The sequence below is a fragment of the Kwoniella newhampshirensis genome, chromosome 6, assembly GCF_039105145.1.
Source record: "Kwoniella newhampshirensis strain CBS 13917 chromosome 6, whole genome shotgun sequence".
Classification (NCBI taxonomy): Eukaryota; Fungi; Basidiomycota; class Tremellomycetes; order Tremellales; family Cryptococcaceae; genus Kwoniella; species Kwoniella newhampshirensis.
Genome location: NC_089960.1, coordinates 594,534 through 615,623, shown reverse-complemented (window position 1 = coordinate 615,623; position 21,090 = coordinate 594,534). Strand labels below are relative to the sequence as shown.

General features: G+C 49.8%; 3 protein-coding genes across 3 annotated transcripts; all 3 read right to left on the bottom strand.

Moving 5' to 3' along the window:
- Positions 1-270: 270 nt before the first annotated feature.
- On the bottom strand, positions 271-3,916 carry IAR55_003399 (uncharacterized protein; the record flags this gene model as incomplete). Its single annotated transcript, XM_066946506.1, has 13 exons — positions 271-360; positions 425-554; positions 624-639; positions 714-1,065; positions 1,117-1,267; positions 1,319-1,384; positions 1,439-1,595; positions 1,653-1,877; positions 1,949-2,421; positions 2,477-2,560; positions 2,613-2,665; positions 2,726-2,941; positions 3,062-3,916. The coding sequence occupies 13 exons, from the start codon at positions 3,914-3,916 to the stop codon at positions 271-273; spliced, it is 2,868 nt and encodes a 955-aa protein (XP_066802898.1).
- An 11,285-nt stretch (positions 3,917-15,201) lies between these two features.
- On the bottom strand, positions 15,202-17,738 carry IAR55_003398 (uncharacterized protein; the record flags this gene model as incomplete). The annotated part of the gene is made up of 14 exons (XM_066946505.1): positions 15,202-15,233; positions 15,301-15,788; positions 15,850-15,964; positions 16,027-16,086; positions 16,150-16,294; positions 16,362-16,394; positions 16,453-16,512; positions 16,572-16,648; positions 16,822-16,924; positions 16,992-17,037; positions 17,096-17,184; positions 17,288-17,423; positions 17,496-17,503; positions 17,559-17,738. The coding sequence occupies 14 exons, from the start codon at positions 17,736-17,738 to the stop codon at positions 15,202-15,204; spliced, it is 1,572 nt and encodes a 523-aa protein (XP_066802897.1).
- Positions 17,739-18,482: 744 nt separating this feature from the next.
- IAR55_003397 (uncharacterized protein) lies at positions 18,483-19,968 on the bottom strand (the record flags this gene model as incomplete). The annotated part of the gene is made up of 2 exons (XM_066946504.1): positions 18,483-19,300; positions 19,401-19,968. 2 exons carry the CDS (start codon positions 19,966-19,968, stop codon positions 18,483-18,485), a joined length of 1,386 nt encoding a protein of 461 aa, XP_066802896.1.
- Between the last annotated feature and the right edge of the window lie 1,122 nt (positions 19,969-21,090).

Here is a 21,090-nt window from a genome sequence, read left to right as displayed (position 1 = left end):
TGAGTCCCAGTGAACGAAGTGATGGACGATGTCGGACTTTTGCTTCCGAGTCAAGGATCATTTACAAAATAGCCGACACTCACCTCACGCAACTGTACAGATCCAAGCCTCAAAATACGCATCGAGGAAAGAGCTATGCGTGGAATGTATTCGTATGTAGCAGATAGAATACAGAGGTATAAAGGTTCCATTAAAAAGTACAGTAAGGATCATCTCGATGGCAAGATTTGCGCACCGCCTGAACCGGTCAGGATGTCGCTTGGAGCCTAATCAATAGCCAAACAACCTGAAGACGAGATACAACACACAGCCGATGAACCTCAGAGCTGACAGGCCCAGGACTGAGTAAAAGATGACGGTCTGATTTGTGCTAATCAGCAAGTGTTCGGTGCAAACAAGAATCGTAGGCAACGGGGCAGCTCACGAGATATGGGTTGAAAGTTTGATCAGTCGCAGATGTAAAATGCGAGTTCACCCAGTTCGTAAAGGCTGACGAGGTGAACAGCAAGATGACGACCATGTTTGAACCAAGGAAGAGAAGAACAATATTGGTACTGATATCACGCAGATGGTTGGTTAGTTATGCCAGGCTACGCTGATTCTCTATGCATAGCTGTACTCACCGGAATCTGCGATCGTCTACAACACGAAATGCAAGCTATTGTCAGCGCCACCCTCTTCAGATATTGGGTGTAACCGAGAATCCCACTCACCATCCGCCCGTTTTGTAGTCGCATCTCTCTTTTCGACCTTCTCCTTCACTGGCACTCGCAGCTCCTGTCTAGCTTGCTGCCAAAGTGCCTCCACATCCTCCTGTTTCGTGGGCAATGCAACCTCTGCCATTTCCATTCCATCTTTCGTCACCGTCTGCGCCTGACCAAGGTCTTTCGATGCTCCGTTGTCTCCTTTTGTTCCCCAGCTTACATCGTGAAGATTACACATGGCGTAGATGAGGAGGATATTGACGTATGACGGGAGAAGCAGAAGGTATTGGGCGAATGACGTGATCATGTGCCACGGCTCGAAGTACAACAGCGAGGATACCAGATAAAGTCCATACGTAGCCTAGCTCGATATGTCAGCCCTCACAGGGGTGCCACAAGGACCCAGACGCACCATCAAGGACATCGCAAGATCTAGGAATGTCTTGTTCGAGAACAATCGAGACACGTCCGACCATCCTTCAGTGTTGTGAGGCACTGTCTGGTATACAGTCCATCCGGCGCAGTAGAGCAGAATACCTTGACAGACGGCAAACATGAAGATACTGAACTCATTCTCAGCTCTTCGAACCGATGAGCAGCGTAAAGGAACTGACCAGAACGTGTACATCGCATTTGAACCTTGCGGTCTGTTGCCTAAAGAGCAAATGAGAACGACGAAGCTGATCACATGGGCGGTATCAGCATCGTTCCATCGGTGTTTCTGCCGCACTTACAGCAACGCGATGTAGACTTTGTTGAAGACTTGGAAGATTTCGTCACCCGCACCATTGAACGGATCTGTACCGCCATTGATCGAAGAGCTGATAAGAAAGAAGAAGGCAAGGTAGAAGGACGAAATGGACAACCAATTGAAGATCAGATTGACGAGATCTGCGATTCGAACCGCTGTAAGCCACTAAATCATGCTCACAGCAGCACGCAGCTTACTGTAGATAGTCAAGAACGTAAGAGCAATCTTTCTGAAGACCCCATGACCACTTGTCCAGATTCTCCAAAAGCAGACCATTGCATACGTCGCAGCAAAAATTGAGCCATTCAACCATCTTCGTCTTTGCGAGATGAATTCGGGCACTCGACATGGAACATCGGTACCTGCTTTTGCCGATTTGACGTATTGCAATCGCCATCTTGCATTTTTCTTCACCACGATCTCTGCATACATATCTGTTCAGCTTGGCACTGCGGAGCGAAAGACGGTTTGACCAGACACCTGATGAACTCACCGAAGGCCAAGATACGATCCTCTGCCAGAAATTTGTTCCTGTCGAAGATCGAGGCCTCTGCTCCAGGCAGACTCATCATTTCACCATGGAAATATGCCGCAAGAGGACCAGTGCCATCGGCATGATTCGCCACAGCCGCGTATCTATAGGCTGAGAACGCTCCTGGCAGGACTGAGATGAGACCGAAGACCGACTCAAAGGGTTTGTCCAGGATATTGCTCATCTTGTACTCGAAGTTCTGACCCGCAACCAGTGGATTCCATAGGAGTTTTCCGAATCTGCCGGTATCTGCAAAGATCTCGCCACACGCTCCGCCAACGTTGGGATGTTTCTCGAAACATTTGTAGAGCTCGTAGATGGATGTGCCGCTGGGCTTGGTGCCCACGTCGAGCAAAACACAGACGTTAGGTTTGATCAACGGACCTAAGGCATTAAAGAACCATCTATGAGAATTCAATTTCTTCTTATTTTGTCTGCAGAAAGGTCTAGGTCAGTCTACGATCATCTCATTCCAACGTCGCTATTCACTCTTTCAGGCAGAAGATGATCTGGACAGGGACAGAGCCAAAGCCAACTTCTCCCGTATCCGAGACGACGACCTGCGATGTGTATCTGCGAGTGAGATGTCAGCACAAATCCACAAACCACCAAAGCAGTGACTGACTCGAAGATGTGTGCTTGTGTCTCTTTTCCAGCTACGTGGTCCTTCATTACGCCCTATCGAGTGCTATCAGCCTTGAGTCGAGTAGCACATTGTGCTCTAATTTGTATGCTCACCTCGGCGTACACTCCCATCAACTGCAGGACTTTCAAGACCCTAGGATCGACCACCTTTCTTCCGTCCGCCACGATACACACCACGACCTTCTTCCATGACTCCGTTCCCCAAGTCTTCGATTTGTTTCGACTAGTGAGATGAGCAATGTTTTTGATAACGGAGTTTAGGGTCCTTAGAAGAAGGTGGGACGTCTCGTTGTACATTGTCATAACGATCTGTTATTCAAAGCATTGTCAGTCGATTCCGCTCATCCAGGACGAGAGCCAGGGGAGCGGAGATCGCAAGAGAGGAGGTCTTTTATGGACATCAAGGCGGATTACCGGGGAGGCACTCACGAATAGCTCAGTCTTCCTCCCATATAGATACTGACGCAACGTGAACTTCCTCGCCATGAATTCATCTGGATCACAAGTTGCCGCTGAGTACCTCAGACTATCCATCTCACCATCCATCACTCCTAACCCTTTCGTGGTCGGCACGACCTCCTTCGGCACGGGGACATCCATGACAAGATTACCATTATGGAGCGGGATCTGCTTGACGACCCTTCGTTCGAGGAGCTGATTACGCATAGTGTGCCAATGGGAAGTACCGCTGTAGCTAGTCATCGGTGCCGGGTCGAAAGCGGGTCGAGGCGGATACTGTTGGTACGGCGGCTGACTGAGGTTGTTCGTGGCCATGTGGGGGACCACTCCACCTATGTCCCACTCCTTCTGAGGCGAAGGGGCGAAGTGTGTGGTCGATGTGAAAGACTTGTTCTCATCAACGTAGTCCGAGTGATAGGAAGAGAAGGACGGACGGCTTTGCATCGGAGGAGGGGCTTGGTCGTTTTGAGGGGGTCCTCGGAACACGTCTCCGGGTTGCATGCCCCCACCGTACAGGAATGGCGTAGGACTAGGAGCAGGACTGGGACGACCATACAACATCTCATGGGAATCGTATGGAGTTGGAGGTGGTTGATAGCCGGGCGACGCCCCTGGGGCAGGGGAGACGCTGTACCCGTTACCGACAGGAGGAGATGGTGCACGATGAACGTTGGTCGACAAATCGGAGTAATAGGAGTTGGTAGGGTGAGAGTACTGAGATGGATGTGAGTAGGCGGAAGTGATATTCGGTTGGTTATGATAGTCTGGATGAAGGCTGGAGGAGGACTGGTGACGATGATCGTCCTGGTGGTAAGGGTAGCTCATGATGAATTGGGAAAGCGATCAAATTAAGAGGATTTGCGAAGGAGGATGATCGTGATGTCGTTTGCGTTGGAATAAGAGAGGAAGACGGCAGGAAAGATGGATTGCTGGTCACGTCAGAGCTCTCTAAGTGCGTGGTCAATTGGGGGGTACCAAAGGACGGTGCGAAGGTCAAGTCTGAGCCCAGGACAGGGCCCGAGTTCTTGGTTGGGGTGACAGGGGGTATAGGACGAGGTGGAAAGAACGTGATGCGGTCAAAGTCCAGCTTCGATCGCCTTTGTGGGTCTGTGGAAGAAGAGAGAGTAGATGAGTGACGGGAGAAACCAAGTCATAAGATGAAAGCTGACATCGATACACGCTGTGCATCGCACCCAGTCATCCCGATCCCCTTTCACATTGAATTGAACGTGATCGAACTGGGTTGGAATCACATCTGAAACGCGTACGTTGATTTTGCTTTTTGTGTTCCTGTTTCCGACTTGTAAGTGGCACGGTGCGTACATGCATAAGGGGTATTCAGTTCTACGTTTTGTGACCTGTATCACGTCTAGAAGACATACTAGGACTTGAAGGGATACATACTTGTGTCTTCAATATCCCAATTGGTTCTCAATCCCATTGCTGGAAACATGGACTGAACAAGTCTTTGGAAAAACAAATCAGACTAGATCAAGTACAGACATGTCACGATGGTCAATGTGGCCTCATGTCACGACGGTCAATGTGGCCTCAGTCAATGAGCCCTATCACACAACGAGACAGTATACTATGAGGAAACGACGATAACGAGGATAACGAGGATAACGAGGATAGCGAGGATGGCGAGGAACTTGACGCGGATATCTAGAAGGGCTCGTAGCAGTTCTAGATAGACTGAGGTACCACAGTGATATCGTTGAACGATGAGCAAGGTACTAGGTATGACCTTCAATCGAGAAATCGCTAGAGAAAGACTAGAACAACGAGAACTAAGACCATGTACCTATATATCTCCACTGATCCATCCGCCAGGATGCGTAGAACATCGATCAACTTCCTCCTGTTTCTATTGTTCACCTGCAGCCCCCTTTAACTCGGTCTTCGGCGAGTATATCGAGTTGTGCTCGAAGATATCGAAGAAGTCGAAGATATCAAGAGGGTTTACGTAATAATGGCTTATTCGTGGTCGTGGCGGAATGGCCGTCATGACACTCTGCCCCCCCTTATGATCGAGCTCCGGCGAGATGAGAATAGAGAGAACAGTGAGGGTAAGTCGGTAGGATATGGGGGACCTCGCAAGGACAAGGAGAATTTCGACGAATGCGCACGGGCACAAGAAGCGACAGTGTATACCGAAAGGAGGGGGAACCGCCGGTACTAGAAACGGGAAATTCAACAGCATCGTACCACACAGGTGAAGACTCAAGAGCGTAACTCAACTTTCAAGGCAGTAGCTTTTCATCTCTCACCTCAATACCTTTGTCAACCCCCACAACATTCAAGATCCATCCCGAAATGCCTCGCTCAAACAACACTTCCAGGCGTAAGTCGAGAAGCACGCCATACGCGCGGTGTGTGGCAGATGCTGACAGAACGACAGGAACAAACATGAGAATCCGAGCTGCCAGTGGACAGTTGAGCGTAATGGGACGGCGAGGTGAGTGCCGAGCCCCTGTATCGATAGCAGCGAGCGAAAGCGCGAGCAGGACGAGGTAGAGCGCCGATGGGCAGTCGAAAACGAAGCAATAATCGACGCGAAAGAACAGAGGGTCAAGAAAAGCGAGATAATGATATGCTGACGTTAGCCGATAGGAGCGGTTCAGGCGGTCCTAGACGCCGAAGACCTCGATATCAGTGTCGACTTCGATGACGAGGCGACGAACGGACGTCGTGAGCGAGAGGAAAACCACGGTGAGCTGTCCAGACCCTAATCATGAAAGAAAATGGTACTCAGCGACGCTGACGCCATACCAGGCGGACGGTTCACAGAGATGCCTCCATCTCCCGAACCACGAACCCCTGCTCCTGTGGCTAGGGCGAGACCTCGCCCCCGCCTTAGCCCCAGGATCACCTACTCTCCTATCATCCCCCGACCCCAGAGGTCGTTGTCGACGCCAAGCGTTCGACCGGGATCCTCCGACTCGACATTCCCGGCCGCGAAACCCAGTTTCGCGCTACAGCACCCCCCCGACGACCTCGTACGTACCAGTACAATATCCCAAGATGTAAGCAATGAACCCAATTGAGACGTGCGGAACTTAGCGCTGATTAGCGAGAACAGCCCGATCACCATCACCGGCGAGGGAGACCATCGCTACCCCCCAACGACTACTTCTCCTTCCTCCTCCTCCAATCGCAGCAACTCCTTCTCCTACACCAACCGTACCGACTCCACTCGCCCGGAGGAAACTACATCTCGATCCCGCCGTAGTTCAAGCCTATCCTCTCCTCCAGACGACATCCCACGAGAAAGGGACGAATGGATGCCCAGTAACATGGACATCCCGTCAGAGATGGATCTTGACTACTATCAAAGGTCCGAAAGAGGTCCAGAGGACGATGGTGACGAGGATGACCGGGACGAGGATGTTATTCGAGACCCAGACGACTGGAACATGGAGAACGAGAATGGTGAGCACCGTAGTGAATCAATTCTAGACACTCAGCTGATAGAATTGTAGACCCCGACGGCTCCGAAGGTGATGAAGACGCCCCCTGGAGAAAGGCAGCGCCTGAAACCCCACCTCCTCACGGGCATGATCTACCTCCTCGCCAGTCTCCGAAGACTCCCCATCGACGACCAGGAAGAGCTTCCTCAACTCCTGGCACACGATCGACACCCGGCAGACCACGAAAGCCGAAGAATACGGACAGGAGCGAGGATGTTATTCTTGTGAGCGATGTGATACCGATGCACGATCTCGCGAGAACTTAGCTAATTGTGAACGCAGAGGAATCATCCTAGTGCCGTCCCTCGACCTAAGCCCTGCGAGAGGTGCCGGAAAGGGAATTTCGTGTGTTTGGGTCCCCCAACACCGAATTCAAAGTGTTACACTTGCCTTTCCCAATCCTGCTCGCACAAGGCGAGCGCAGGGGAGGGTTACGAGGGCTACGATGAGGGTGAGCTATGGCTTCGGCTGATCCATCACATGGAGTTCGCCCGAAACACCGTCGGTCCAACCCGTCACTATGCCATCGTTGAGGCTCGTAGGATCACACGTCTCCTTGGCATTCCAATGAACGAGGTTACTGGTGAGTTTGATGGAGAGGGAGAACAAGGCCCGTCCAGCTCTTCTCAACTGTAGATATCTTCTTGAGTTGTACATATGGCCGTCTATGCATTTCGGTTACTGCGGTCCTAGAGAAAACATGTCATATTAGCAGAATCGTGGATTTAGTAATGGCTCTGAGCAGAGAGAGACAAAATGGACTCCGTTCAACGGAAGTCTCATGAGACCAGGAGAGATGCGAAACAAGGCAAACTGAAAGCAGGATATCGAAGAAAAAGACCATTACACGGGTATCTCGAGGGTATAAAGAGAGAAGCGAGAACAAGAGTACGTTACCGACTCAGGTCTCTAGGCGAAGGCTTGTCAGGGTTCGCACGGTGGAACTCTTCCACCGATTCCTGGGCACCTTCCAAGTTACTAACAGGCTCCCAAGATACCGCGTCCTCGGTATTTTCATATCCTAGCCACTCCACTTGATATTCTAGACGTCGTCGCCGAATTCTTGAGTCGATAATTCGACTGATCTCGAAGTTTTCGCCCAACTCGTCCACTTCTACCGGGCCAGGTGGATCGTAGGACTGTCCGGGAAGGAGTGGAGGCGTAAACGAACGTAAAAGGATAACATGGAAGACGTCATGAATTCTCATGCTGCTAGGAAGGTTCAGACGGTAAGCATGCTCGCCAACGACTTCCGTTACCTCATAGGGACCAGCCCATTTGACATCTAACTTCTTCATAGGTCGTTTGGTCGTCACATTCCTAAGGTTTAGCATCACCTTGTCTCCAACCTTGTACTTAACCTCTTCCCTTCGCTTCCCGTTGTAATATCGTGCGTAATCCTCGTTGGCCAGCTCGATATTTCGCTGGCATAGTTCATGAACTTCAGACATTGACTTGATCTTCTCGACCACTGGGGCGAGAGAAGAAACATCATCATGAATGATGTCTTCAATCCATCGAGGGGAAAATCCGTAATTGGCGAAGAAGGGTGACATCTTGATCGCTGAATGAACCGAATTGTTGTATGAAAACGATGCACGAGCCAAGAGTGATGACCAATTATCCTGTTTGTACGAGGCGAAGATACGCAGGTACTGTTCAAGTACCTGATTCACTCTCTCTGTCTGCCCATCCGTCTGTGGATGCCAAGCAGTAGACAACGACACCTTGATTCCAAGAGACTTACAGACCCCAGACCACACACGACTTGTAAACTTCGACCCCGATCTGAAACAATACTCGTTGGCAACCCATGGTGAGAGAAAACATGGTCGATAACCAGGTCGGCGCAGCCCAAGGCCGTAAGAGTTGTAGTAGTCGGAATGAATATTGCCCACTTTGTGAGTCGATCGACGACAACCAAAATCGAGTTGAAACCTTGGGACTTAGGTAATTCCTCGACAAAATCCATTGAAATCGAAGACCATGGAGCATCGGCAACCTCGAGAGACTGGAGATAACCTTGCGGTTTCTGTCGAACCGGTTTATTTCGCTGGCAGGTAACACAGCCTTTGATATACAGCTCGACATCCCTGCGTAATCCAAGCCAGCAGTACTTCCGTTGCACTAATTCAACGGTTTTACTCACTCCCTGGTGTCCTGCCATCACACTATCATGATGCGCTTTGAGAACTATGGTGCGAAAATTCTTGTGGTCCGGTATGTATATCTTGCCATCCAGAGTGAGCAAGCCTTGTTCGTTAAACTCGAAGGTCGCTGAGTCGGGAAAACCCATTCGTCTGGCAAGATTCCGCAATAATCGAGGTTCTGGAGAGTCGCAGGGATCTTCTACGGTATCGGGGCCAGCAAGAGTTCGTGACAAGATCTCTCTCACTGTATCTAAATCCGAATCCTCTACCAACCCTTCCTTGATCCCATCAACGTCCATCTTGTCGTCGTCTGTAGAGGTTGACTCCTCATCGCCGTCGTCTTGGTCCTCCACCGTCGAAGGGACAAGCGCACGCAAGGGACTATCGTAAGATTCGGGAAGTAGCGAGGATTGATCAAGACTCGGTAGCGCCTGCACGAAGTCCTGTTCTAAATCGGCTCCCGCAGGAACATAATCTGCTCGTCTTGATAAGGCGTCTGGAAAGGTTGCCTTGGACCCAGGTCGATATACTATCTTGAACGAGAACCCGGAGAGAAGGTCGACCCATCGTGCTTGACGAGAGTTAAGCTGTCGAGGTTCCATCCAGTATGTCAGATTGAGGTGATCCGTTACTACCGTCGAGAAGACTTGAAGTAATAGATGTCGCTTTCTCTTGAATGCCATGACTATTGCTAAGAACTCCTTTTCAGTGACGGTGTAGTTCAATTCCGCCCCTCTGAAGGATCCAGATTCCATGGCGACTGGATGCTCTAGCGCTGTCGTAGGATCTATCTGGGAAATAACGAATCCCCAGCCGAAATGCGAAGCGTCCGTCTGTATGAGGGTCTCGGCTAAAGGGTTGAAGTGGGCAAGAACTGGAGCTGTGGACATCGTGCGTTTGAGGAGATCGAAGGCTCGTTGCTGAAGAGTCGTCCACTGGAAAGGAATGTTCTTGCCAGTCAACGCATGTAACGGCTTGGCAATTCTAGAGAAGTCCTTGACAAAACGTCGATAATAGCTCGCAAGTCCAAGGAAACGTCGACATTCTCGAAGAGTTTTTGGTACCGGGAAGTCCACCACTCCTTGAACATACGAAGCGTCTGCCCCAATACCGTTTGCCGAGATCATGAAACCGAGGAACTTGACTTCGGTCTTCTCAAACTCGCATTTGGCAGCATTCAAGAAGAGTTTCGCTTTGCGGAGTCGTTCGAAAACTATTCTTGTTAGTCGACGCAACTCGTCCAAGGTCACAGCGTGAACTATGATATCGTCAATGTATACTATTACGCCTTTTCCCAATAGATCGGCGAAGATCTCGTTGAGAAAGTGCTGATACACAGCTGGAGCATTACGAAGCCCATCTCGCACCACCAGCGATTCAAACATTCCGAATTGAGTCCTGAAGGCTGTGTACTTCTCGTAGCCTTCTGCCACTCGTAGTAGTTGATAGGCGCTGGGAAGGTCGAATTTGCTAAAATACCTAGACCGAGAGAGATCAAGAGTAACTTGGCTGATAAGAGGAAGTGGGTAGGCGTCGGGGACCGTAGCTGCATTTAGCTTTCTGTAGTCCACCACCATTCTATACTTTCCGTCCTTTTTCGGGACAAAGAAGGTAGGAGAACCGTATGGGAGTTACTCGGTCGAATTCTTCCAGCAGCTCGTTCCCTATCAAGAGTTTCCCGTAGAGCTCCAACTTGATCAGGACTGAGCTCGTAAAGAGGAGCTGGGGTAAGCTTAGCCTCCGGCTTGAGTTGGATCTTTAGATCATACTCTCTTGCAGGTGCAAGAGTCTCCTTACCAGAACGAGGATGAAATATGTCAAGGAATTCATGGAACTCAGCTGGAACCACCTTCATTACCTCGACACGTTCCTCTTCAGTGAACTCCATAGGTTCACAGAAACTTGGAAGAAGCTTGAAATCGTCCGGTACCTTGATATCTTCGGAAGCAATGGCGCAAAGTCGCGTTGATTTCGGAGGACTAACCCCTGCTATAGGACTAGGTACCCATTTACTCGGTGAAGAGACAGGAATGTAGTTAGGATACGTGGCTGCATCCTTCCTAGTTTTGAAATTCGTCAAAGGTCGATACTTTGACCGCCATTTCGGGAACATCGAGGATTTAGAGACGGCTTTCGATAGACCGGAAGGAGTTTTTGACGAACTCGAAACTTCCGATATCTCGTTGGTAGACATTGGGGCTTGAACCTTTGTCGAACTTGTTACCAACCTTATGGGCCCTTCGATAGCTGGCAATGTCGAAGACGAGGACGAGGGCTTGGACGAGGGCGAGGACGAAGGCAAGGACGAGGGCGAGGACGAGGGCGAGGACGAGGACGAGGGCGAGGACGAGGACAAGGACGAGGGCGAGGACAAGGACGAGGGCGAGGACGAAGACAAGGACGAGGGCGAGGACGAAGACAAGGACGAGGGCGAGGACGAAGACAAGGACTTGGACGAGACGGTAACGGATTTGAGTGGTTCTTGTTCTGTATTCTCCCCTGGAGAGTTCAGAATATTAACCATTCATCGTCCAAAATCTACTATGACATGATTTGCTTGTAACCAATCATATCCGAGAACAATATGTACTCCTGATAACTTGGTCACATCAAATCTGACTTGACCCGAGTATTCTCCTATCTGAACAGTATCTTCAAGATACTTTGTAATGGGACCGGCGGAACTTGGTTGGCCATCGAAGAGGGTGATCTGTCGAGGTTCGTCATATGATACAGTCGCCAAATGCCATTCCTCTATGACGGTACTATCGATGTAGTTCAAACCAGCTCCACTGTCGAGGAGAATGGTCACCATTTGACTTCGAATTCCGCTAAGATGTCCAGTGACAACGGCTTGGGGTTTCTGTAACTCGATGGAATGTTCGATAGACGATCTAGGAATACCGAGAGGCAGCGAAGGGACGGGTATATTTGAGGAAGATGCTTTGCTGGTATCGAAACTAACGGAATCGAGAATGGAAGGAGATGACTCGGGACGAGCGGAATTAATGGTGGATGCTTGTAGGGGTAACATATCTCTATTTCTAACGGGTATCTTTGAGTCCTGTACTATTGCAGAGAGGTTAGCTAACTCAGAACGATGTACCTCTCCTGCTCCATCGTCCCTCAAGCTTTTGGGTCTGCAGGTGCAGTTCCCGTAGCCTGAGGGAGACGATTGTAATATCCCCCCCTACATTCCATAGCAATGTGACCAGGCTGACCACATCGCCTACAGAGTCCTTCCGCCATTCGACGATCAAGTTCCTCCTGCGGAAGTCTAGTCCCAGGAGTAATATTCGTAGAACTCGACGTGGGACCTGGGGTAGAACTAGAAGTTCTCGACGGATTCGTTGAGGAAGGAATGGGAGTCAACGAGGATGGAGATGGTGACTTAGCGCTATCCCCTTTCTTTTCCTTGCTTTCCTTGCTAACAACCTTCTTCTCTTCATTCTTCTTCTCAGCCTCTCGAGTCCGTAAACGGTTGTCGAGTTGAACCACAAAGGCTGATAACTCGTTCAAGGTAAGGAAGTCCTTTCCATGTCGAGCTATCTCATCCTTCATCTGACTGGATAGTCCGTCTATAGCCCTCTCAATGATTGGCTCCTGATCCTTCCATCCCAAGACTCCAACATATCGTCTTACTTGAGCGAAGTACTCTGCCGCGGTGCTGGTCTGTCGTAGTTCCTTGAAGGCTGCTCGAGCCGTAGCCTTCTCGTCAGGATCTCCAAAGTTGGCCTTCAAGTATTTGATAAAGTTGCGATACGTTTGGAGTTCTTCTGGGATAGGATCCATCTTCATCAAAGGGCGGACTGCATCCCGAGCGTCTCCGCCCAAGTAGCTATACGTGAACGATACCTTGATGTCTTCGGTAGGAAATCGAGATGGTTGAAGCTTGATTGCCAAGTCACATTGGTCGATGAAGCCTTCGAGTTTACTCGGTTTGTTGCCATAGAACTTCTCTGGATCGGCAGGTTTAGGCTCCTTGAACGAGGACGAGGGAGACTCAGAACTGCGACCATGAGTGCCTCTACCCAACAGAGCTTGCGACACCATTCGATTGCTATCCGCCATATTCGCGAGAACTTGAGCCAGGAGGGTGTTGGAATCAACGCCTGCATGATGGTGTCGAGATCGTCCAGAATGACTAGTCCCGTGGCTTCTTCCACCTGATCCATGAACAGAAGCCAACCCCTGAACTTGGGAAGCAGCAGGACGAGAACGGGGGCGTGGCTGAGAACGAAAAGAGAGATGGGATGCTGGACGAGAGCCAGATTGAGATCGTCGAAGACCTCTTGGTCTAGCCAGTGTTTGACCACCTTCATTTCCGGAAAGTTCGTCATCTCCATCATCAGCTCCAGCTTCTCCATCATTCTGTGGCGTAGTTTCATCTCCCAGATGCGGCGGAAGATCCGGATGAAATTGTTCGAGGTGATTGTCAGGTGCTAAGGCAGAGCCTGCACGGGTGTTGACCATTGTCGGTAGTATAAGAGGTTTTATGTTGAATGACGAGTAGAGGATCGAGGATATGAATTTTCGTTCGAACTATCCGAACAAGAGAGCGAGAACAGGGGGAACGAGGATGTGTGATAGGTAAGAGCGATTTCTCGATACTGTCACGACGGTCAATGTGGCCTCAGTCAATGAGCCCTATCACACAACGAGACAGTATACTATGAGGAAACGACGATAACGAGGATAACGAGGATAACGAGGATAGCGAGGATGGCGAGGAACTTGACGCGGATATCTAGAAGGGCTCGTAGCAGTTCTAGATAGACTGAGGTACCACAGTGATATCGTTGAACGATGAGCAAGGTACTAGGTATGACCTTCAATCGAGAAATCGCTAGAGAAAGACTAGAACAACGAGAACTAAGACCATGTACCTATATATCTCCACTGATCCATCCGCCAGGATGCGTAGAACATCGATCAACTTCCTCCTGTTTCTATCGTTCACCTGCAGCCCCCTTTAACTCGGTCTTCGGCGAGTATATCGAGTTGTGCTCGAAGATATCGAAGAAGTCGAAGATATCAAGAGGGTTTACGTAATAATGGCTTATTCGTGGTCGTGGCGGAATGGCCGTCATGACACTTTGCCATGGAGCTTTGTGACATCAGACTGTTCCTGGGTTTTCAGGTAATTCTTCCTTTTGTCCATCACTTCTGATGCTTTAGATTCACACCAGTTCTGGATTCTTCCGTCTGACTTGTAGTATTCTGTCAATTGATTCTTTAAATCAACCAGGTCCTGTTTTGCATCGTCTTCAAGTGTGTCAATACCCAAGTGATTGATTTCAGTATGTGATAGTTGGGATGATAAAGTAGTCAAGAGTCTCCTTGATAGATCTTGTTTAATCTTGCTGAAATCCCTGTCATGCCTCCATGTCCCATACACAGTGGCAGGGTTGGACAGTGCCTGAGAGATGTCTATCAAGACTGTCAGGGTCATGCAATCTGATTCCATCAATCAAGACTCACAGCTCCACTTGCTGGATGAATGACTTCCACCTTCTGTGTTGTGGACAGTGGTACCATTCATGGTGTCCTGTGTCATGTTGGCGGTGTTGGCTGTGTCTTGTGTCGCTGTATCAGTGTGATTGCTTTGCAGGGAGGATGAACTGTTGTTGGTGATATTGTTCATATCATCATGGTGACTGAAGTGTGACATGGCAATTGACCAACAAGTCAACTGGAGTTGTGGCTGGTGGAGTTGCTATTGGCTGGTGTGTGGGAGGGCTTTTGGTAGCAAATGATAGACAGAGAATCTACTCAGTCACTTTGGCTAGGCAAGTCTAGGATTATGTTTGTCAGACTGTATCAACAAGGTGCTTATGTAGCTTTAGCCTTCGAATGTATTGGTCTGGGGAATCATTGTATCGCCACACAGTGCATTGCACACCTTTCACTTATGCCTACCTTTGTGAGCTGTGTTATACTTGACATATTTGCATGTGGGGCCTTCTAGTGTCTTTCGAAAGGCTCTGACATGCTCGGGAATTGTAAGTGCAAACAGTCTCATCTTTCTGATCACAAAGGGTTTTGAAGCAGATAAATGTCATTGCACTGCCTAGTACAAGAAGATGAATGGACACTTGTTACTTGGATGAGAAAAGAAAGCTATTGCATACAACAATGTGCATTTTCAGTGAAGCATTCACAGGTCAAATTGCAGAATCCTCGCACGCTGTGGTTTGTCAAGCAATCTGCTCGCTGTGAACGGAGGAAGCCTATTCTCGTAATTTGCTCTGACGGCGGGATAGCCAGACATCAACGCTGCAGCGCGCTCTTCGCGAGAGTGGTTCATTAAAGCAACACGCCTTACAAGGTGGAAGCTCGGTCGAAGTTTGTGTGATTCGCGCTCAGTATAAAAATAACAGTGCATTTTGTAAGTGCTAAAGGTTTGGAGAATGGTCCGTATGTTGACTATCGAAAGTGTCCCAGCGGTTACAGCAACACCACTTGTGCGCTCGAAGAACGGAGCAGCTTCTCAATGGAAGCCATTTCGGAGGTTGTCGTATTCTAGTAGTGCATCATCACCCAGGTCAGCAAGTCCGTAACGTATCGTATCAATCGACCATGTACATACCCGAGTGAGGGTAGCTGAGACTGTTCCAGCTCTTGTCGAGATCACCGCCCCAGCGCTGGAACGCGGTCACAGCAACATCGACCAGGCTCTCGCCAATGTTGAGACAGATACCGTTGTTCACCTCGAGAGCCCACCTCTTGTCTATCTCCGCATCCCTCTCAGACCTCTCGGTGGGCTGGTATTCTGAGCGTTTCTCGAGACTGCTGAGAGCACTCTCATCTCGTCGCCAAGGTGACGGTGACATACCGGCGGGCAATGGCCAAGGAGCACCTTTGTGAGGACCGTAGTTCACCTTCTTAGCTGGACCTTTCCACCAAGGCCATGAAGAATGGGGGTGAGGGCCACTCGGTTGACCATCTGACTGAAGTCGAGAGTAGTCTTCATCGACCGACCAGAACATCATACCACCCAGTTGATTATCGAGGACGTATTTCGCTTTCTGAAGCACAACAGCGGGAATATCGAAAGACGTGACATGACCAGTCGCGCTGCGTAGCCACGCACATCAGCTGAACAAGCACATTGAAGATTGAGAACCGGCACACTCACTTGTTGTAACTCCAAGAAGCACCCAGGGTTTCGTTGTAGGTAATGACTTCCCCTTCAAGAGGCAAATGTTTGTCATCGTAGTTTCCGGGTTCTCCCCAATCACCTCCTCCGAGGTCTGATGAAATAATATTAGTCAACGTGATTCGCCTGGTGAGGCCTCACCAGGCCGTTACTCACCAGTCCAGTTGGTGTACATGCCATGGGTGCCGTTGAAAGCGGTTCCATACAGTGCGGTACCTATGGGGCATTGCATATACGGTCAAAGGTAGCAACAGCGGAGTGGCGTGTTCTGACACTCACCGAGATTGAGTTTTCTAGGAGCGACACCAGATTGAATATAATGTTGAACACATTGAGAACCAGATGCGCCCACATCATTGGCAGGGTTGCCATCCGGGTAAAGATTCGTAGCAGGCAGTGCCATGGATGTCCACGAGCCGGAAAACTGCGGAGTGGTGCGAGGTCAATAGGTTGGGATGTGAAAGCAGCGTCAACTTCCGGAAGTGACATACGTCGTAAGCCATCAAGTTCCAGAAGTCCATGTACTATGATGCGCAGTGTGAGCATAGTGGCCATGCTCATCGAAGAAGACTATTGGCTCACCTGGTCCATGCCTGGGACATCAAGACCGCTCCAACCATCCTCACCGCAAGATGCAGCCCACTACACCACGTTGTTCAATAGTCAGCCGGTCAAATGAATCGGACACCACGGCTACTTACAGAAAGGAGATATCGGTCGGTCTTATCCTTTTCGGCAGCCTTGTCGAGATGCCTACGAATTAAACGGAAGAGATCGACTGTCGCCTCTGTCTGAGTGGAATCGGGGCTATGGATTCGCGGAATGATCAGATTGATGGTTTCGCAACGACCGATTGAGAAGACGGGGACAGCTCACTATTCTGTTGTTGCGGTCAAAGCTGATTAGCATCGCGACCAGGTCGAATATGAAGGACCACAAGCCGTTACTCACCATAGTCAATGTCCAATCCATCAAAACCAAGGTTTTGCAACAGTTTCACGGAAGTCTTAGCGAATTCGTTTCGCCAGTGTTTGTCGGTAATGTTGGCAAAGTTCTAGGTACAAGCCGGGACGGTTCAGCTCTATCCAACGCACACAGAACGCATTTCGATGTGATCCCACACTAGAGTAGGTAGAACCACCAATCGAGAGCAGTACCTTGAGATTACTATTGAACGATTTGCTCGTGTGAGAAGGTGATCATGGCGTGATGTTTTACGACTCACCGGTTCTGCTCTTTCATGAGAAAGAGCTGCTTGAGATTACCGTACATGTTGTTACCAGGGGCATCCTCATCGTCTCCAGGGTACTCGTACTGAATGTTGGGGACGTCATCGTTAGCGGCTCCTTCATGAAGCACGATCGTTCATCCGGGATCTCGAGGTGTCTTTCGCATCCGCAAAGCATTGCCAGCTTACCTGAAGATCAGCGTAGTCATCGGACAGGTACACGGTACCATTGACGCCATCCACATTGGCGAACGCGTAAAGGATATGAGTATACTCCTTAGCAGTGATGTTTGTAATGAAGAAGTCTTGGGGATCGTAGATAGCCCTAGAATAGTATCACAGAGACCTGTCAGACCTTCGCGATGACCGTGTCAGCACGACTTCAAGACAAACATACCAGTTGGTCTATACGAGTGAATCAGCCTATGCGCGAGTTTCGAAAGAAATAGTCGAGACCTACGAAATAGCCAACGCTTCTGTAGCCAGACCAGTCATCACCATTGCCCCAACCCCAACCTCGGGCGATAGAATCGTGATTATGGGTTGCTACACCGACACCGTTATGGGGTACGGCACCAGCCAGAAAAATATGACTCGTAGCTACGTAGAGCAATGCTACCAGGGCTGCAGTGATGGACATGGCGAAAGTCAGAGGTTGCAGGATGGTTCAGGTATCTGCTGGCTAGAGATCAGTAGTGGTGGGAAAGGGACACAGCGACCTGATATGTAAAGAGTGTGTTTGTCTAAAAGAGTGAATGAGTGGGTGAGCAAGGTGAGCGAAGGATATGAAACAAAGATGAGCGATGTAAACGGAGTGGAAATCAGATATGGGACAGGACGACTTCCGGGACTGACGGCCTATATATACGTATCGTAGGATGCATCTCGGCGATGGAATCCGCGCTCAGACGTGGAAACCAGATTCGATATCATTCCGGATCTTTTTGTTGCAAGGCTGAGAAAAGGTTCAGGTTGACGCGTCCAATACTGTACGCCAGCTCGTCGCGTCGGCTTCGCTTTGTACATTGTTGTGCGGACGATGTGTTGTCTGTGTCGGACGAGAACAACAATTGCCAGACTTGAGACGGGGTTCCGCACTTCGAAAGCGGATGAACTTGGGATTGGTGCTAAAAATAAGCACAACAATAAAGATCCGATAATCGCCAAACACATGTCGTGGCGTCCCGGTTTCAGTTCACTCAGGTAAAGATTCCCAGTAGCTTGCGCCAAGGGTGTTATCGATCCCTCGCAGCACCTACGTCGGGTTCCTGTTTCCTGTATTTCACAAGCCCGAGCAGCAAACACACGCTTGCGTATCCACTTCGCTGGTATCACACAATGGTAGTTGCATATCGACCATGCTAAGGGCAACCGACAACGCCAACTATCTCGAGAATAGCCATCTTCCTAATGTCATCAGAGTAGTGGCGGCGATTGCCCCTGCCAAACCAGCGACCGCGAGGTCACGTTCCTGCGAGGGTTGTGCGACAACATCGAGGTAGGGCGGTAATCCTCTGATTGAGTCTGTAAGGAAGAATGGAGTCGGCAGTGTGGCGAGGGAATCAGGTTTCGAGGAACCAAGTGGGCTTTCGGATGTTCCTATTGCCTTTTCTTGGACTGAGAGCGATGATCCGACCATGCTTGATTCCAGCCCTTCCTTGAAATCCAAGTCTTGCGGGAGATCTCGAGCAGTTTCCAAAGCCGCTACATTCAGCAGGTGACTCTCAACTCCACCCAATCTTCGGTCCACTTTCTCCATCATCCCTGCCATTCTCTCTTCCAATCTCTCTACTAATCTTCTTCTTTTCCACGGTTCCACCACCGCGACAGCACCAACGAAGATCACCAAGTTGAGTGCTAAACCTATCAGGTTCGCCCAAGTGGATACACTGCGAATCTTGTCGCTCCAGACTTGTTCTTCATGATACCGTTGCAAGATGGTCTGCATAAGGTCCGAGAAAGCCTTGTCTACCGCAATCTCCGATTCTTTGAGCTGGACAGAGGTAGAAGCGACTGCGTGGGTGGAGGCGTGGTCTGCACGGACCAGGGAAGTGAAGCGAGAGACATCGGCGTCCGTCCACGAATGTTTCCGTTCAAGAAGGGAGTTGACGTCACGTTGGGCGGCCGAGCGGGCAGATACAGCTTCCTCGTAGGCAGCTTTGATACCACGAGCGGATTCGCGAAGCTTCTGCAGCTCGTCCTCTGTAGACACATGATTCAGTCGCAGCGATCATGGTATCCTATTGTGAGGCAGCTTCGCGAACTGAGATGGGGATGTGTACGTCAGGTCTTTGAGACTCACCTTTCTGGAAGACTAATGCCTTCAATCGCTCGACTTCTTGATATCCCGTCATCTGATTGACCTTCAATCCCAAATCCACCAGCTGCTTCTCCGCGCCTTGTGCTACTTGTTTTGAATGTTGCATGACCGACGTACTCCATTCTGTTAATCGTGCCTTTACTTCGAGGGTGATATACTTCGATGTCATCGCCGTGACTATAGGGCTATTTAGTGCGAACCGGGATGAAGCGCCGCGCTGCTCTTGGTTTGAGGCTTGCGTTCGAACCTTATTGCGAGTGTCTGCTCCGAGTGACTTGGCATCGGCGGACGATGTACTGGTGAGACGGGCTGATGGTTGGTCGAGGGGTGTTGGAGGTTGGTGTAATGTAGAGGACGAGGGAGTATTTTCTGGCTCTGGTAGAGATTCTCGCGTCGATGACGGCCACGATCGCTCAGCTCCCTCTTCTCTTGGTTCCACAGCAGCCTTAGTACCAGCTAGTCGAAATTTTATACGAGCAGGCGGAAGAAACACAAATGATTTGGATGAACGATGTGGACATGTGCAGGACGGCCGAACAACTCGTGTCATCGTCGAGCTCGAAGTTTGGCAAACATGCGAGGACACATGGCGGAAAGCCATCGGTATGAGCGGAAACGGGAGAGAATGTGACTAGGGATAGACGACTGGTGTGCAGTTGCGAATGGTGCGGGTGTTGAGAAAGTGAGCAAGTCATTGGCTCACTAAACGAAAGTTAGGTCGTGAATAGTGGAGGTGCCTTTCAGGCTCTCGAAAATCGTCTCTTTCTCGCTTTCGCTTATGGTTGATCTACAGTCATAACATACCGCAGAATCCGTCACCATGATCTATTGACAGTAATATCATCCATCTGTATGCTTCTGTACACACATCCCGTTCAAGCTAACTGACAACTCAGTCTGTCCTTGTTTTGCTTGTGAACCTCTATGTTCCATGTCTTGGGTCATGCACTTGTCACGGTGGTCAATGTGGCTTCCGTCAATGAGCCCTATCACACAATAGGACAGCACGATATGGACGATAACGAGGGTGACAAGGATAGGAGAATAATGAGGATAACGAGGGACTTGACACGGACATCTATAAGGGCTTGACTCGGCTCTAGATAGACTGAAGTACCACAGTGATATCATTGAACAAAGTGCGAGGTTGTCACAACGGCAATGTAACCCGGCCGTTGACCACTGAACCACAAATGGGGAACAATCGGAATCTCCAGCCGCACTGGAATTCCGCCGGTTATATAGGCTTGCCATGAGACATTGACTGGGTGGTCATGGTCGACATGACAATAGGGCCCATCGACTGAAGCCACATTGACCATCGTGACAGATGTGACCTTGGGAATCTGTAAAGTCAATGAGAACAAGCAAGCTCTCGTTCGAGTGGGGATGAGTTAGGTGCTTTGATCGGGTGAGATGTCTGATTGCAGTTGAGGGGGAAGGAGTAGAGAGGATTGGGAGCCAGAAGAAGACAGCTTAGTCATAGAGTGTTATATGCCATGCTGTTTCAGGAACAACCTGCACCTCCTTTTGCATTTCAAGAGCCCTCGCTCCTTTGATTCTGATCGCACGACTACATGTCTAAGCAATACTTGCACTACCAGATATGATTCCAACTATACACAGGAAAACACTTCATGAGCGTCAGAAGCGGCCACCTACCAAGCATGAA